This window comes from Pollicipes pollicipes, unplaced genomic scaffold (genome assembly GCF_011947565.3).
Source record: "Pollicipes pollicipes isolate AB1234 unplaced genomic scaffold, Ppol_2.1 Scaffold_5724;HRSCAF=6776_pilon_pilon_pilon, whole genome shotgun sequence".
Classification (NCBI taxonomy): Eukaryota; Metazoa; Arthropoda; class Thecostraca; order Pollicipedomorpha; family Pollicipedidae; genus Pollicipes; species Pollicipes pollicipes.
Genome location: NW_023596746.1, coordinates 36,504,757 through 36,522,330, shown reverse-complemented (window position 1 = coordinate 36,522,330; position 17,574 = coordinate 36,504,757). Strand labels below are relative to the sequence as shown.

General features: G+C 52.9%; 1 protein-coding gene across 1 annotated transcript; it reads right to left on the bottom strand.

The window, feature by feature from the left end:
- Positions 1-712: 712 nt before the first annotated feature.
- LOC119102610 (uncharacterized) lies at positions 713-12,880 on the bottom strand. The gene is made up of 3 exons (XM_037226052.1): positions 12,748-12,880; positions 3,606-4,077; positions 713-1,511 (listed from the first exon to the last, which is right to left on the bottom strand). Exons 1-3 carry the CDS (start codon positions 12,821-12,823, stop codon positions 1,319-1,321), a joined length of 741 nt encoding a protein of 246 aa, XP_037081947.1. The 5' UTR covers positions 12,824-12,880; the 3' UTR covers positions 713-1,318.
- Between the last annotated feature and the right edge of the window lie 4,694 nt (positions 12,881-17,574).

Genomic DNA, 17,574 nt, shown 5'->3' with positions numbered 1-17,574 from the left:
CACATACTGTAATCGACACGCGTCTCCTTGTGCGTCACGTAGCAATTGCTACGGTAGTCTCTCTCAGGCGCGTGCTCAAAGTGACCACGGCATCCTCTTTTGGATCAGCGATGGGCGAGGTGCGTTCATTGCACTGCCGGAGAGTGTCGCTTAAGACGCCTTTTATCGGTGTGTAAAGGTCCTGTAGGGAACACAGTGTTGAGTTTATGGACACCGTGGGCGCACAGATTGGCTCCTCTCGTGTTTCGTGGCTGCGGATGCGCGCGATCGAAACGACAGCTCAGTACAGCAAGTGTTGGTTGTTTTTAAAGAAAATTATAATAAATTTGCTTCCGCCTGTGAGAATAGGTGCTGTTTTGTCGCAGCAGCCTAGCGCACGTAGTTACCTTTATGCTTTCATCGTGGCAAGTTTCGCATATATCATGTGTTAAGTCAAAATGCCCTGTTACGCAGTCGAGCGAATGAAATCCATCAAAGCTTGGTGGAATTAAATCATCTTGTGTTGTCTTCAGTAATGGCGACAATAAAATAAGCGCGTCATACCAATGCTGAAAGTTGGAGAAAAGCATTCCCAGCCGGTATAGATGTGCATGATGCGATATGCATAACTTCAATAGCAATACCTAGCCTCACATTCACTGCCAACTCTTCTCCGTTGGTTCATCAGCATTCCGTATTTTCTTCGCAGTGCTCTCAGAACAAGACAATGACACAAGTTACGCATATTTATGAGCGAATGATACAATAACAGGATACTGATGGATACTCTCGATAAGCATGCTGCAACACCACAACTGAATCACTTCCCAAAAAGACGGGGTCCTGGCACACAGACATGCCTTGGGAAACAGCGCCTATTCCCGAATCCCGCTTCAGCCACAAACCCCGCGACCTATTTCATCGGGTTCGCCGCCCTATGTCTTCGTCGGCGGCTCATGCCAGACCATCGGTATCCAGAGAAGGTGAAGAGAGGTCACGTGACAGCACTGGCAGTGAAGGACTGGCACTGACCTTCACTGCCACGGGCCAGAACAGTGACGTCGACATGCTGAATGGCTCCGGTCATTGATACTTTAGTCACAGGAAACGCACGTCTGTCTACCATCTGGCACTACAGCTGCTTAGTACATGCTTACGGGCCCCATTCAACCTGCTTTACATATTTCGGCATATATTCGCTCCACTTGGAACTAACCCGAGACTGCTAACACCTAATCTGTATGTGTGTGAATGTGGACCTCTGATGTGTGACGCTTGATAGCGTGGCACACAATCCCAACCGTTCGGCTGCGTTGCTGCGTTCCGTCTGCGGCTCCCTTCATGCCCTGTCTCCGGCGGGTGAGATGTCAAACTTGTTGACGAAGCTGAGCATCTCGCCGAACTGGTGCGTGCAGTCGGGGAAGAACTGGCTGCACATCTCGGTGCCGAAGCGGTCCCCGACGAAGGCGGCAAAGTAGTAAGGGGCCTTCAGGATGCTCATCTCAACCACTTCATCCGCATTTGGCCGCTTCCTGCAACACATCACACGTCGGTTTTGTGACGATTGCGCAGGCAGAGCTGCAGCTTGCACCAAGGCGCAGCCTGAAGCCGTCACATCCGGCTCTTGCGCTCATCACGTGAAACGAGAACCTGCTACGACACCGGCTGCTGATGCGCGATCTGGGTAATTGCAACTCGTTGCTGCTACCTGGTTGCAAAACAGCTCAGTAGAAGAGGGAGGGAAAATTTAAACCATTGACCTAAGAGAATGGAGCACAACGCAGCAAATGTGGCTCATGCTGAGGATACGCCCCCGTCATTTGTGGTAAAGCGCATAGCAGTTCTCCAAGCCGCTAAACGCCTTGATCGTAATACCACCACTCCTCTTACGACTTAGACCCACAAAACCAGACCCCGTGAAAGTGCATTGCGGCATGACCACTCTTCGATTTGGGCATTGTCTCAAGACAAACACGCGATGCAACATCGTCATGACGTTTCCCATCTGAGGCCGACGGCGCTGACAAGTCAGAACGCCGGTGGGGGCTACCGGCTGAGCAGTCACGCGCTGACCCGACGCTTCTCAGCGCCTCGAGGCCAACCGGTTCTGCTCGCGCCGCGTGACCCTGTCGTCACCGGCCGATGTCGACACCCCCGGGGTACGCGTCCGACCTGCAGCGCAGCCCCAGCCGCCGCTGGAGGAGCTCGCTGGCGTCAACGGCGGCCGGGACTACCTCCCTCGCGGGCGTCAGTGCAGGGTGGAGCCTCTCCCGGCACCGGAGAAGCCCACTGGCGCCGCCGGCGACCAGAGCTGCCTTCCACTTTTCCCCCTAGCGGGTACCGGCGCCGACCGGAGCCCTCTCCCCCGGGTGCCGGCCAGAGCTGTCCTCCCCCCCCCCGCGGGGGCCGGTGCCGACCGGAGCCTCCCCCGGGTGCCAGCCAGAGCTGTCTCCCCGCGGGGGCCGGTGCCGACCGGAGCCTCCCCCGGGTGCAAGCCGGAGCTATCCCCCTCGCGGGCGCCGGCGCCACTCGCAGCCTGCCCCGGGCACCGGCCGGAGCTGTCCCCCGCGGGCGCCGGTGCCACTCGCAGCCTTCCCCGGGCACCGGCCCGAGCCCGATGGCGCCGTGGTCGGCCTGGTACGCCTGGGCCGGCTCCGACCGGACGTGATGGCCGTGCCAGGCGACGCCAGCCCACCGGCCGGCCCGGCCGCAGCGCGCCTCTCCCGGTTTGGTGTGAAGGTGAGTCAGTCCAAGGTCGGCAGCCAGGCGCAGCTGCCGACCCGCTCGTCCCACAGCAGACGTGCTGGCCGCCGCGCTTTTCAATGGCGCTCGGATCCCGACACGCCAAAACAGGCAAGAATAGACGTTCAGTTGCAGCAGCTGATCGCCCTGTGACGGTGGTGAGCTTACCACAATCCGTCCAACAACACCAGAAAGATGTCTGCGCGTTGACCGCTATTTGGGCCTGCTTCAGTGATGGAATATAGGGATCTGGAGACGAGCAGTGAACTGTCTTGCAATGGGAGGTGCGCCTCAAGCATGGCGAAAAAACCGCAGTTTAATTTGGTACTCCATTTCCCATAACGCAAAGGAATGACTTAGAGATGCAACGTAATTTCGCACTTTGTCAGAGTACACAGCTGTATTGCTTTGAACAGTGTTCTTCTGAGCTGCTTCATTGCTTTAAGGAGCTGTGGACTCGCGCGCCATGATTTGCCGGTAATGAGACCAGAAAATGAAGGAAAGGCACCACATCGGCGCTGAGACCAGAACATGGAGAATAGGTACTACGGAAGTGCCCAGAACAGAAAATGGAGGCGTCCATGTAAATACACCACACAAATTAGAGAGAGATACCGCAAAGTGATCGAATGCGGTGACGTTATCTGCTCAGGACCATTCTTCAACTCTGGAAGCGTTCAAATAGCCTGGTGCTTGCGAGAAAAAAAATAGAATATGCTGAAAGGTACGGAAAGCATCTCGTGAAACAGACAGTTAAGACAAAGTTTAGAATGATCGAGTACATCTGGCCCTTTCAATAATGCTCCGTGGGAAAAATCATGTCACATTTAAGCCCAGATTTGTACAGCAAGATGTGCAGACAAATCCTTTTTGTGTGCACTCACGTGATGTACTCGTGCACGATAGCTTCCTGGTTGGTCATGGTGTTATTCTGGTTCTTGGCCTCCAGCAGACAGGTAAACTTGGCCACGCAACCGTAGTTGTCCGTCTCCGAGATCAGCATCCACACGGACAGCTCGCTGTTCTCTGACGCCTCGCCGTGATGTCCGTGAGCTCCGTGAGCTCCGTGATCTCCATGGTCGCCGTGAGCCCCGTGATCTCCATGTGCCGCATGATCCCCATGCGCTCCATGTTGGCCATGAGCTCCATGGTCTCCGTGCGCTCCGTGAGCTCCATGGTCTCCGTGATCCCCATGAGCTCCATGGTCTCCGTGATCTCCGTGAGCTCCATGGTCTCCGTGAGCCCCATGGTGTCCATGAGCTCCGTGAGCGTGGTGTCCGGCAGCCCCCAGTTCGTTCAGGTTTCTCCGGACGCGACTGTGGGGTGCTTCACCCAGGCTGGCAGACGCCAGCGTCTCTGGAACACGAACAGAACAATGCCAAGGACCGCCTGAAAATCGTCTGACTCTGCCCAGCACAGTACACTGCAATGCTAGTTTGAGAACCGCAGTCGTGCCTAGTAATAGACGAATTGTGCAACAACTGGTTATTATGATCTATGTCACCCTTCTCACTTGTTACGGATCGTAGCACCTTTAGTTGTGTCCTGTGGTTGATCAGGTTGGTCTTCAGTGAACAAACTGCCAACATTGGATAAAGGCACATGCAAGAGGTAGGTAACTTGAGCATATGTCATTTGTACCTGGAGCAAGGCCATGAAAAACATGGTTTCTTGTGTGCACCACATACCCTCACGATGCAATCAATTAATTTGCGATATCAATTTGCGCCTCTAGATAGTACTTCTCACCAGCTAGATACCTTGCATGTACAGCACACTTGTTCTCTCTCCATCTCCTTCCCAGATCATTTCCTTTATTTTATATTTTAAACATGCCGAAGGAATGCAGCAGGCCATGCCTTGATCCCTTACAAGTCACAAATATTGATATGAAGCTAGGCAGCTGTTCCATTGCACTGATTTGTTGCGTGATGCATTGCGTCCTAATTCTCTACACAGCGGGTCGGGAATGAATAAAACCCACCGCATTGCTCAACATTCACCTCGTGTGTGTGTGTGGAATATCCTGCTTCGTGGTTTGGTTCCCAGTTTTTTTATCGCAGTCATGCTACATGCATGTGACACGCTAGGCTGCAAACTAGGATCCTTATCAGAGCTTCCAATTTTTTTTCACATTGCCTGTTTAAAACATGCAGATCTTCATGTAGTCATGCCATGTTTCGTTATAACATTTTAACACGGTTCTACGTTTCATGGCAAAAAAGCGGCCAGTGATCCCTGTCAGTGGCTACTTTAAAAAATCGTACATATTCATAGGTTGGCAGCGTTCCGCTGTCTGAAGTCGACATGTATCTGTCTAGGCTTTGGAACGTTGTCCTACAGTGTTTTATCCTGATGGTACCATGCCGCCCGGTTTCCAGTGGCTGCCTTCCCATCGCATCACGGGCACTAACAGCTCTTCCGCCGCTGGATAAGATGCAGCGGGACAGGTCACGAATATGCGGAGGCGACAGGCCTGGCAGATGCCGGCAGCTTACGTCATCTCCCTCATGTTGGGGATGATTTCATCATGCAGCAGCACACTTGCAACGCCGACGTTATCGCTCGCCATGGCTTTACTCGAATATTTTCAGATTCTCTACGTGTGCTGTCGAAAGGAGTGCCATCTTTCATTACAGTGGGGAATAGTGAACCTGTGCAGAGTGGCTGAAGAGCAAAGAGCTCTGACTTGCATATCACGACCGATCTTGTCAGACCGATACTGCAACTAAAGTAACCGTACATCATCGTTTTGGTCATCATGATGGTACTATAGAGATTAGGTAATTCATTTGGATCTCCTTTCAAAACCGTGAGGTTTAAACATCCGGAAAAGATATGTGGTCTTCTAGTCGTGTTTCGGGACTGGCTACAAAAAGCATATGGTCTTCTATTCGTGTTTCGGGACCGGCTACAAAAAGCAAGCACTTAGGCCAAGACTGGTTCGGGTTCCAAAGATTTCCCTGGAAGCGATTCTACCTTCCATTTCGCCAGTCGCAAAGATAGCATTGGACCAATCTGCAAAGCTAAGTGGCGTCAAGTGACATGATATGGTACCATATGATACGATGTGAGTGATATGATAGCGGCAGAAAACCAGGGCCCGTTGAAGTCATGGTTGAGCAGCTAAATCTCCATGTAAGCAGATGTGGGACTTAAAAGTGTTTACGTGGAGCGGCATTTGTGGCTTCACGGCCCCTGGAATAACGCCGCCTGAGCCATAAACGAGATACAAAGCCTCGCGCACGGGCCGACAAAACACCTGCCAGACACGGCCATGCTGTGCTGTGTATGACATACACACGTCTCCAGCGAAGGCCATCACTATTTGACTACCGTTTACAGAGTAGTTTGCAAGGCAGCGTCAAAACCTTCAAGGACGCCAGCGCGCCGTGTATCGGTTCCCGTGTGCCCCTTCATTCGTCGGCGAAAAGGAAAGTGCATCCGGCATCCCGCGGCAAACAGCGCGTCGTGCGAGTCCTCGCCGACCGTTTTTGCGTAACGTCTCGTGCATGTGTGGGCTTTGTATGGAAATGCGGCGGCTTCCTCGCACGCCAAGGCCGGTGGATGGACGCGGTCGTCGGCCTGTGCGAAGGCGCGGGCCGCACAGGCCGACGGTACGTGAGAGAACGGCTCGTCCCACCGGCCGCCGGCTGCGGCGAGAGCTGACCGCGTCACGCGGCGAGGCGTTCAGATGACACGCGCGGGAGACTGGGCGGGGGTCTGGGGGCAGCCAGGCGGAGAGATGTGGGCACCGAAGGTGCTGAGGTGCTGAGATGACACACGTGGAGACTGGGCGGGGGTCTGGGGGACAGCCAGGCGGAGAGATGTGGGCACGGAAGGCTGCGAGGTGCTGAGATGACACACGTGAAGACTGGGCGGGGGTCTGGGGGCAGCCAGGCGGAGAGATGTGGGCACCGGAAGGCGGTGAGGTGCTGAGATGACACACGTGGAGACTGGGCGGGGGTCTGTGGGCAGCCAGGTGGAGGGATGTGGGCATGGCGGTCGGGGAGCCACTGAGATGACTCACGGGAGACTGGGTGGGGGTCTGGGGGCAGCCAGGTGGAGGGATGTGGGCACGGAAGGCGGCGAGGTGCTGAGATGACAGACGGCCGACTGAACAAAGGACGTGCCGGTGATCTGGAAAGTCAGGCAGCGATGTCGGGAGACGCCGCGCTGACACGCGACAGGCTCAGCTGAAGGTGTGATGGTGCGGGACCATGGGAAGGCGGCGACGGAGACCGAGGGACTGATGAACGCTCCCACTAGTCGGCGCCGGCAGCCGACAACGGATCGCCGTTCGTTCGCCCGTGAACTGCGGCAGCAGGGGACTCGAAACACGGGAAGAGACACAAATAGCAACTGCCTGAACAGATGCCGATAACCCTAGGTCAGAGATGGACGTCAGCTCGCCGGAGACGACCCAAAATACCCAGTTTAGAATGCGGCAAGGCAGTCCTCGCCTCGAGCTAGCCAATATGCCCAGGTCAGTCGTAGTATCAAAGCCAGATGCTCCCCCAGTCCTGTGACTCACTCCACCGCTACCGAGAGCGACAGGTGACTCGCCACCGAGTGTCACCTGCGGGGACAACGCACTCCGCATTGCTGTGGTCAGCAGGAGGCGGTGGCGCCAGTCCGGAGATGGGGTCCCGCAGGCGGGCCGGTCGCGTCGCCAGGCACGCCGGCCCGTCAGGGACCAGCGCCGGCGCCGCGGGTCACACGGGCCGAGCGGGTCGCGTCGCCAGGCACGCCGGCCCGTCAGGGACCAGCGCCAGCGCCGCGGGTCACACGGGCCGAGCGGGTCGCATCGCCAGGCACGCCGGCCCGTCAGGGACCAGCGCCAGCGCCGCGGGTCACACGGGCCGAGCGGGTCGCGTCGCCAGGCACGCCGGCCCGTCAGGGACCAGCGCCGGCGCCGCGGGTCACACGGGCCGGTGATTTCGGCGTGCCGCCGGCGTCCGAGGCCAATTATTTCCACCTGGCCGGCAGAGGCGATTACACCACCGCAGCGATGAGGTAAGGGAGGCGCGTGGCCGCACGGGAGGGGCCGCGCACGCCGCCGCCGCCGCCGCCGCCGCCACCGCCGCCGTCTCCTCTCCATCAAGTCAAGGCTGTTTGGGTCAGGCTGCGTCTCGGGATCGGCGTTAACGACGTCGCGGACAAGCTACGTGCGCCGTTACTGTGGAGAGCAGATGGATATCTCGCGGAGGGTGAATGGTGCAGCAAGTCAGTTCAGCACGAGGCCCATTTGACAGTTGGCTCTGGAGGGCACAGCCGCGCTCAAAATGCGCGAGCAAGCGCACTTTTATCCGAGGATGATAGTGAAGGTTGGTGAGTTACGTTCGGAGAAATGCGCTAGATCAGACCGGTTTCGGTCACTTTCTTCTGCGGACAATGATCGGATCAGTATCACAGACAACCCTCCCTGAAATGAAAGAGAAGCACCATAGATGTCACTTAACCCTCGTCCCGATTCCCGTTTTTCATAACATGAACTGATAGGGGGATCGATGCGCCCCGTCTCCTCTCCCCACCGGGACTTTATATCGCTAGGTTTAAAAAATGGCGTTTTATGCCAGTTCAAACGTCAAATTCCCCCAAGTCGCTCTTTTCAAAGCTTTACAAACTCTGCACAATACACAGTGCCTTGTCGGAAAACAGAATTCAAGCTGGTGTACACTTGGTTCAATTCTGAGCACTTGTAGCTGCATGTTTTAGCATACATTTACAATGCATTGTTCCGTTAAATGGAGTATGTCAAGGTCTTGTACTTTTCACTCATTGTTAGATCATACGCGTATGATTTTATCAGTTATACCAGTTTTGTGGTAACGGTTCTGAATAACTTATAATTTTCATTTGGAGTTGCCAGCTTTGCGGAGGAAAACTCATTGGACCCCCTGCTCACCACTCTGAAAGTAATGGATTTAATTTATCTTGCTTTCCCGGCGTGAGTGTTCTGCAATATTCGCAACACACTCAGCTGGCAAAAATTCGTGTAATGAACGCCACAGAAACTTGCAAGACTCTGTTCAGACAAAAAGATATGCAAACATGAATCCATTGTCCTTCGAATATCACGAAATGTTATACTGCAGCTTTATTTCTCCTTTATGACGTTTACCACATGATGGCGTGCTGGCTGAAACCTCAACCAATGCGCTTCTATGTAACAGGCCCTTGCAAGTCGCCGCCCGCTGTGCTAATCGCGAACGTTCTTTAATTCCCACGAGTAGAAGCGTCACGGCGGCTGTCATGACAACGACAGTCTTGACAGAAGGGAGGAAACATGGTGCTGTTACAAAGAACTGACGGCGTATTTTGGACTCGAGAATAATAAATTGACATGCTCATTATGTCTTAACGATGCTGCGGTAGTAATACCCAGTATAGAAGACGTCACTGGTCCTGACGTTTCAACGGAGTATGTTTTTGAAATATGCCCCAAAGGTGGGACACCCTTCAAAGCAACAGTGCCGGCCCGACGCGCGCGTTTCGCGGCATCACCAGTTGCCGCCCGCCGGCCGCACCGACCGTAAATTACCGTGGAGTGTTCATCAAAAACCGCCGCTGTCCCGAAATCAGAAAGGCTGGAAAGACATGTTTGGTGACAACACACGGGCAATGTATGCCCAATAGGTTACTGAGAATTTAGGCGTGATTGCACGACTTGCCGGAGAGGTACCCTCAAACACCTTAGGGGCAGTCGTATCGACCCCCTATCGGGGCGAGGGTCGATGGATGACCCTTTCCATGCCCAATAAGACGGCAGCAAGGATTGGATGGGCTGCATCGTTGACCATCAGTGACCAGTTGCTTGATCGGCAGTGTCATACCGACGGCTAACACAAAATATGTGCTCGCGGAATTCAGCGTGATAAAATGCCGGCCGCATTTAAACGCTAATGGGACTGGATTTTAATCACATTAGTAGGGTTTGGCGCAACTAGATGTTGGCCAGCTTGGCTTTTTATTTCGACATGGTGCTGATTGCCCAGTGACGCTCTCAACAGGAACAGCTGCATTTCAATTGCATGTTGACATCACCGTCATTTGAAGTGCACTGCATTTATGTACTGAGCATCGATTTATGCAATGCAGATTGCATTCAGATTGCCATCAGTTGCATTTAAATGGTAATGCCATAGCATTACCCAAGCCCAAAGTCACATCGAAAGTTGCCGCTTGTTCTGAAGAAAGCAAATGCCTGCAAAAGACAATTCATACCATTGATCTCTAAACATATGCTGAGAGGATCCAAACAGAGATATCCCACTATTCAAGACGATGCCAGAAGAAACATTATCTCTTCGTATGCTTGGATATTGCAGACTCAGCAGAACATCCGGAGCAGGTCGCTCCCAAGATTTTATACCGGATCGGCCACTGCGAAACCTCACTGAAAGCTGAAGCTTATGAAAATGAAAAAACGAAATGATGTTAAGAATGGTGCCTACATACAGACACGCAGGCATGTATATATATATATATATATATATATATATATATATATATATATATATATATATATGTAAATATGAATGTATAAAGGGGTGTGTGAGCGGGCCTACGTTTGCACGTGTGTGCGTTTGGATTTTGATCATGAAAATGCGTGAGATGTATCCAGCATGCTTTCCAACACGCTTCTTCGTCGCCGCCACGAAATGCAGTGGGACCTAGACATTCTGAGAACATGTTTAATACAAAAATAGACAGAGAAGGATGATCAGGTTTTAGGATTCAATTTCAAGCAGCTCGTAAACTGTAATGGGAAAGATGAATGGGTTGTTTAAGCTGTGTTAATCGGCGCTGCCAGGTCCGACCAGCATGCATGCGGGTATGATGCGTTGCGATCGGACATGGAGCATTTCGACTGGCGCAGCTTTAGTGCACACCGTACCTGAAGGCCAGTGCTTTATTAAGCCCGTCTGTAGCAAATGCAAATTTCTTGGTAGCAATCTGTTGGGATGATGATCCCCGAACTGTTCTGGGCCTGGCCTGCTTTATAATGTGACAAAATGGGTAAATTAAGCAAGTGATTTGTTGGTAGCCCACCCTCCCACTGCTCCATCTCATCCACTATATCCATTCCCATACACCACATCCTCACACCAAAATGCTTTTCCGAAAAAAGCATGCGGCTTATTCATTTACGGGCGATTCTTCTGGTCCATAGTTCTTCATTTTAAATGCTCGCGTTTGATCCTGTTCCAGATTTATGCATGCAAACCCGATGTATGCACGTAACACCCTGGGCGGTTTTCTTTAAACTCTTATTGTCACGGTAAGGTAATGCGGCCTTCACATGAAAAAGAGCAATTACAGCCAGGTCGCGGCTTTATCACGCCGTGGGCTTTAACCGCGATAGCTGTATTGCTCACGGTCTGTAACTAAATACCTAGCACGGAGCACGCTTAATGTGGATTTTAAATCCTGATATCAGTATCACACAAAACCATGTGACAAAACAGTCATTCAGGTCATACGAGGAACAGGTGGCCGGTGTATTGCAGTTCAAGAAACAGGCCTTGGTGGTGACCGTTAACACGTGCCCGGCTGGCCGGTTAAATACCCTTCGCTCTGGTGGCGAGTCGATTTGACTTCCTGAGACCTCAGAAACTAAGAAAGCTAGAGACATCAAACTCAGAGAGTGTGTTGGCCCGTGTGTAAAATTATTTGTGATAAAATTTGGGGTTCCTAGCTCATGACCTTTGGGCAAAATAAGGTCAAACGGGGTCAAACCCCAGATTGTTCTCCAAAGTGCTACCGAAACATATACACCTGTTTTAAGCAAAAGGTCACTGGTACTCATTTGAGGCCAGTTACCTTGTTTGACCTCCCGGAGATCGTGGTGACCGTACTCATGGAAGAATGTTTTTAGTTCCCCTTTAAATGAACGCCAAAGATTGCGCTTGACAGCATGCTTTTGAAAAAAAATGTTGACCTGGGTCATTTCAGGTCCTAACACATCCTAACATTTAAGAAGTCAAAGAAAGATGTATAATGTGGTTTCTGTCATCAGTTACTTCGAAATGAGCACCTACCCCGCACAGCAAGCTCTAAGATAATAATTCAGGCTGGTTTTGACCTTGGTCTGACCTTCATACCTGGCCATAGATCAATATGATTTGTTTACTCAATTGTTTTGTTGCCTGAGAAATAATGTCAGGGATATATGGATTCTTCTAACGCTTCGTTGTTGTATCAGAATGAACGATTCCTTAGAAATTGTCCTCGCTGTGTCCATGGCCTTAATTTGACCTGCCGTAAGTCACCGACCTTCGCAAGGTACATCTAAGTTTTGATACCAGACAATCTGTTATGCTATTGTCCAGAGCATACAAGATATGGCGCGGCTACGCTGCACCGTTCGGAAACTATTCCGGAAAACCTTTTGGAGGGGTTAAATTCACCCCCCCCCCCCTTCTCGAGCGCGTGTTCACGACAATAACGAGCAGACCACTTCATGTTTTCTTGTTTCAGGCGCCGTCAGATAGAGCAGGGATATCGGGACAGTGCAGGAACCGCCACATGCGCTACCAAAGGCAGCCGAGCGTGTGTGTGTACATGCATGTGTCCCCACAAATTTCCTCCTCTTGTTCTTTCACATTCTTGAATAACAACAAATCATCTAGTCACCGCACGACGTAACAGGAAACGTACAAGACGTTCTTTCCCATTTTCAACTCAATAAAAAAACTCCCAGCCACCACCCGAAAAGTGAAAACGTGCAAGGAATGGCATGCGCTATTGATGACACCTCCCGTTAACGATGCAGCAGAATCATGCAATAACCTAAAAAGTATTTTCCAGACAAAAAAAGGAAAGAATAAATAGCAGAGACTCTTAGCCTTAGCATCTATGAAAACAAGCATACCTCCTAGATAGATAGATCCGCCACTTGCAACGGACAGACCAAGACAGACCCCGGCCTAAACACAGAAGACCCGGACCCAGAGCCAGAACCAAACCCAGACCCGGACCAGACCTACACTGCGACCGCACAGACGCTGGCGCGTCACTTACTGAGGGCGTCCAAGTCGTGGGCCGCCGCTCCAGCGGCCCAGCAGCTCAGCAGGGCGATGACCAGTCCTGTCCTCATGGCGTCCTATCTCGGGCTGGGAGCCGGAGGTCGCACGTGCTGCCGCTGCCGCCGGTGGGGTGCGTCTGACCGGCCGCGGCGCCGGCGGCCGGCGGCGCGCCGCGGCTCTGACGACACGCCGCGCGGCGCCGCAACATTGCACGGCCGCGGCCCCTTCACCGGACCGGGGACGCGGCTTTTTGCCGGCGGCGGGGCCGTCGTGTCACCGGCTCGGACCTCGGTCGCCGCCGCCGCCGCCGCTGCCGTCGTTTCTCAATCGGGGAAAAGTGTCAGATGCGAAAAACGCGGCTCGTGGCGCCGCCATCTCACAAGGGTCATTGTTGGTCGGCGTCATGCGTCATCGAGCTGAAGGCACGCGCGCGCGCGCGACGCCCTTCTTGTGCTGTTGCCGTTCTTCGGGCCGGCCGCCGTGCGTGCTGTCGCGGTGTGGCGGGGCGTGTCGAAACCGGCCCTGTGCCATGCGAGCAGTGGGTGCTGCAATCCGCCTGTGTTCGGTGTCGGTGATGCACCCGGGCGCCTCGGTGCGCAGTGAAAGGTCGGAGGGCTCATCCTCGCTGAGGCTGGTCGAGCCGGCCCCGAATAATCCCGAGTGGGGCTTCCGCATCGCCGATGTCGGATCCTCCCCCCCCCCCTTCGCCGTACCCGCCGTAACGTGCAGCGTATCGCGCGACAGGATACGCCGTCCGCTGGGCGCCGGTGAGCCCGGGGTCAGCGCGCTTGCATGACCCGGAACGTGGGCCGGCCAGGCTGGCTCGATGTCCGGCCCGATGAAGAGACGATGGTGCAACGCGCTTTCAAAGGGCTTAGACGAAACGTGGTTTGGTTGGACGCACTTACGATTCGAATACGGACCACTGCAATAAATCGCAAAGATCGGGGTTACCGCGGGATTTGTGAGCCGTGTGTCACGATCTTGTGCGTGCTTCATGACTGGGAGAGTGGCTATGCTTGTTCTGCCTTTCTGTACCATGGAGCGACGGCACGACGACTGCATGTCTTGATGAGATGCGAATGTGATGTACCAGCGTCTGGCCAATCGACGTATTTTGACAGGAAGAACTGTCACACAGCTGACGTGTGTCCTGGTCGTGATTTGAATATAATAGCTCCATGAAGTCTGTGGAGGCGATTGAGTCTACGGCTCAGTGGTAGTGCGCTGGCTCTATCTGCCTTGACGTTATACCACTATCGCTGCGACTGTCTATATTGACGACTTGGAAACTGGCGGATATGGGGCTGGGGTGCCGCTGGTGGCACGCGCTAGCCCCGGGCAGGGCATGGGTGTCGCAGCTGGAACACAGGACCATTTCAGCAAATGTGCTTCGCAGTGATGGTCATGGTACAGGCATCTGCTCAAAACACACACTTACCGTGTACCTATACGGAAGACGTGCATCGATTCCTCGCGTAAATCACCATCAAATGCTGCGGGAGCACTTTCGTCGCCAGCTGCATTGCATGCTCTTTCGTTCGGCAAACGCTGCCCCGCCAACGCCACCGCGATGATCGAAAGGCCGTGCGGAGCGGTGGAGCGACGGCGTCTGTGGACAGGGGCCTGTTTGGGCTGACACATCAGGAAATGACTTCCGTGGTGAATTAATGAGGATTACTTTTGGTTTCACCGGTCGGCTACCTGTCTGACATGACTGCCGGCCGCTCGTCGAAAGCTGGGTCCACTTCAGCGGTTTCTGGTACACGCTTATAAGGGACTCGCTAAATGGTGAAAACATCCTATTTTGGCTGCGCATTATATGTATTGGCCCTCCTGTTCTCACAATCGTCTACACAATAAGAGTACAGTTGCAAGCCCGTTTAATGTACCAAGGGGTGTCCTCTGTTTGGTATATGTATCTTCTGTTCTGTTAAATGCATCTTAATATCTTTGATAGGAAAATGATCTAACGCAAAGTGTGCAAAATGTCTCATGTTAACATCTGGAACGGAGTTAACTGCTTATTCGTGTTGTAAGTTGTAAGCATGCACGCTGCTTAATATAATGTAAAAGCGACTAACCTAACCATTTTCGTTTTTTCAGGTACGTGGCTACCTGAAGAGATCATGGATTGGCTTTCACCACACAGGTCATCACTTGGTATGTGCTGGGAATATTTACGTTCCTTTTCGTCATCTGAAGCATAAATGAAAACCAAGCGCCCGAGCGACCCTCTCAATATAATAATTGTGCAAGCAATCTGTGAAGTGACTTAGACAAGATTTAAACATCAGCATTATTTCATCTTTGATTTTGTCATCGTTACGTAATGTGACAAATTGGCTGGCATCGCTATATGGTCCTATACTACACGGTATTTATTCTTTCGGGAGACTTTATTTAATTTTCTGTTGATTGCTTCATTAACTCATAAGATTTCATCCCACGAAAAGGTCATTTCCAGTTGAATAATGCGTCATTTTTGACATTGAAGTTAAGAAGAATGCATCGCAAAGCAGAATCAGTTTCTACTTTTTATATAGCCGTGACTTAATAGCCACACTGGAGGGACTCAGAACATATGCCGCCTTAGAAGTGGAGGTGTTCCGCCCTCGGCAGCCTCGGAAAGGGTAACGTATAACATTTCCAGAATTGCTGCGTTATTCAGAAGGCTCCAGTATGTGAAACTTTGATGACCCTGTACTAATCAAGTCTTAGTCAAACCATGCAACTGAGCTAAAATGATTTTGACATCATGCAGCAGCATCATGACTGATGATGCATGCATCATGTCATGTCAACATGCACCAGTACTTTATGAAATACCCTTGTTTTATGATGTGATCAGCAAAATTAGGCATCCGCAAGCAGTTGTCAATCTTAAGCTGAAAGGAACACAACCACGTGCCCACCTGACCTCAGGTCACGATGCACACGTGCCTACCTGACCTCAGGTCACGATGCACACGTGCCTACCTGACCTCAGGTCACGATGCACACGTGCCTACCTGACCTCAGGTCACGATGCACACGTGCCCACCTGACCTCAGGTCACGATGCACACGTGCCCACCTGACCTCAGGTCACGATGCACACGTGCCCACCTGACCTCAGGTCACGATGCACACGTGCCTACCTGACCTCAGGTCACGATGCACACGTGCCTACCTGACCTCAGGTCACGATGCACACGTGCCTACCTGACCTCAGGTCACGATGCACACGTGCCCACCTGACCTCAGGTCACGATGCACACGTGCCCACCTGACCTCAGGTCACGATGCACACGTGCCCACCTGACCTCAGGTCACGATGCACATGTGCAGATTCTGCCGTCATCACTGATCATGCACTGTTTTCGCCCGCGCCTGTAGCCCTGTATGCCTATAACCTACACGACCTTTGATCGATATTGAGCAGTTCTTAAACAATGCGCTTGTCTCTAACCCGAACACAGACCAAATCAACATGTTGTTTTGTTTGTCATGGGGCATGTACATCAGTAGAACAAAAGAGGGGAATGGACACATTTCCCCCTCCATCGTACGGCACGCGGGACAGATGGCGCAGCGTCGTGACGGCAGCTATGCGCTCCTTGAAGCCACCCCCATGCGTCTTGAAGACGAGCTGAGCTCGAGCACATCTTGTGAACGTTGTGATGGGACGTGGCACATCCGAAATGTTCTCAGTGCGGGCCGGATCCGGTTCTAGCGCAGGTGAGGCTCTAAGCCGTTTTCTGAGATGTGGCGCAGCTATGGAAGCGTCAAGGCCATCTGACCGGCACCGGCGCCGGGTGGCGCGGGACAGCCTCCGCCCCAGCCGGGTCTAACGGGCATTTCCGTTGGAAAAAGAACCGCCCACACTTGCTAAACAGGATGTGCCAGGCGGATGGAAAAGCTAACTGCTTAATAAAAACTAAACATTCTGTACAAAGTGCGAAGACATTCTGCTAGAACGATTTCAGGCATGTCGCTTAGCTTTCTTGTCATTGCGCATTGCCCGGGTGGCTCAACAAGTATGCTTATGTTAAAGTACGCTATATCTTACATCCAGACAAAGGAAAAAGGGTCAGGTCACCACGCCCGTGCCACTGTCCCCCCTCCTCCAAGAAAAATAGCATAGACAATTCATGACGGCAGCTAAATCCTTAAGATATTGTCTTGAACGGCACCCTTGCATGCTCCCCGCAGTCCCCGATTTCCCTGGTCCTCAACAGACTGGTTGCCCTCAGAGGTCCGATGGGCGTAACCTCCCAGCTGCCTGTTTCCTGGGCTGGCCTGACTCCTGACAGCACGTGACTTCATCCCGCGGTCTCGGTCACCCCTGTGGATCAGGCAGCGGGCAGTCACAGCTCAGACAGTTACCGCTCGGGGTCGCGTAGCTAACGACAGCCTGCGGCTTAACTCCGTGGTCTCGGTCTCCACTGTGAACCAGGCGGCGGGCAGTCACAGCTCAGACAGTTGCCGTTCGGGGGCACTTGCCTCCTGGCAACCCGCGGCTTTACTCCACGGTCTCTAGTCACCTCTGTGGACCAGGCAGCGGGCAGCGACCGCCCGGACAGCTGACGCTCGTGGTCACGTGGCCAACCGGCTCAACTAGCGCGCTTGCTCTGCTCGGTTGAGTTCACGTACCCGAAACGAGTTTCACAACGTTGCCTGCGTCGACATTTTACGCCAAGGTCGTTTTCATCTATGACCGATACACTTAGACCGTGGCTATGAACTGTGAATGCGCATTTCAAGTGATATTTTACGGGCTTTTCCTCTGTTCGTCGAGCTGAGACACCTGATTTCATTACCGTACCCTGCTGTGAGACGTC